The 748-nt window shown below is 70.6% G+C and overlaps 1 protein-coding gene across 1 annotated transcript in view; it reads right to left on the reverse strand.

Annotated features, from left to right (window-relative positions):
• Window positions 1–748, reverse strand: part of BRD9 (bromodomain containing 9) — an 18,530-nt gene that overhangs the window by 2,240 nt on the left and 15,542 nt on the right. The window contains exon 13 of the mRNA XM_010857110.1: window positions 351–538. Within this exon, the coding sequence (XP_010855412.1) occupies window positions 351–538 (188 nt within the window). The remainder of the gene's footprint in view (window positions 1–350; window positions 539–748) is intronic.

Consider the following 748-nt stretch of genomic DNA (forward strand, 5'->3'; position numbering starts at 1 on the left):
CCCCCCCCCCCCCCCCGCCACCGAGAGCCCCATGACCCGCCACAAGGGCCAGGCAGGAGCACAGTGCTTCAGGACCAGAAGCAAGAAGAAGCCAACATTCCCTCCTCGATGACGCTACGGGGTCCATGGCTTGGACGCGACAGGCTGGGGCTCTTTCCGACATGGACCCAGCATCTTCAGGCCAAGCCCCCCGGTTCACAAGACTGCCTTCCACGCCAACCCCTCCCCAGTACGGCCGCCCGACCAGAGCCCCTGTGGGGCCCGCAGCAGCCCTGGACCTGGCCCAGCCCGCTGGCCCCCGGCCCCCCGGCCACCCCCGAGGCCCCATGCCGGTGCGCGGCGGGCCTCACCCAGGTGGTGCTGGTCCCGGTCGGAGGCGTTGGACAGTGAGCTGAGGTTGGACGAGGGCCGTGAGCCCCCGCGCTCCGCCTGTGCCTCCTGCAGGTCCTGAAGGAGCTTCGTCGTCTCGTCCAGGCTCAGGTGCCCGTCCTCAGGGTCCAGCTCCTTCTTCACCTTCCCTGAGGACACGGAGATGGGGCTGGGCCAGGCTCTGCCACCACTGCCCAGCTGGGCCCACACTGTGTGAGGCACCGCGCAGAGGGGAGCAACGCACGCCGGACGACTGGCCACGCCCCCCGACGGCCCGGCAGGACCCTCCCCATAATGGTGGGGCCACGCTCCCCTGCGCTGAGTGGCTCCCCACCCTGAGGAGGCCGGGAGAACACCACACAGGGCTCTGCGCCGGCAT

This window comes from Bison bison, unplaced genomic scaffold, assembly GCF_000754665.1.
Source record: "Bison bison bison isolate TAMUID 2011002044 unplaced genomic scaffold, Bison_UMD1.0 scf7180017864377, whole genome shotgun sequence".
Classification (NCBI taxonomy): Eukaryota; Metazoa; Chordata; class Mammalia; order Artiodactyla; family Bovidae; genus Bison; species Bison bison.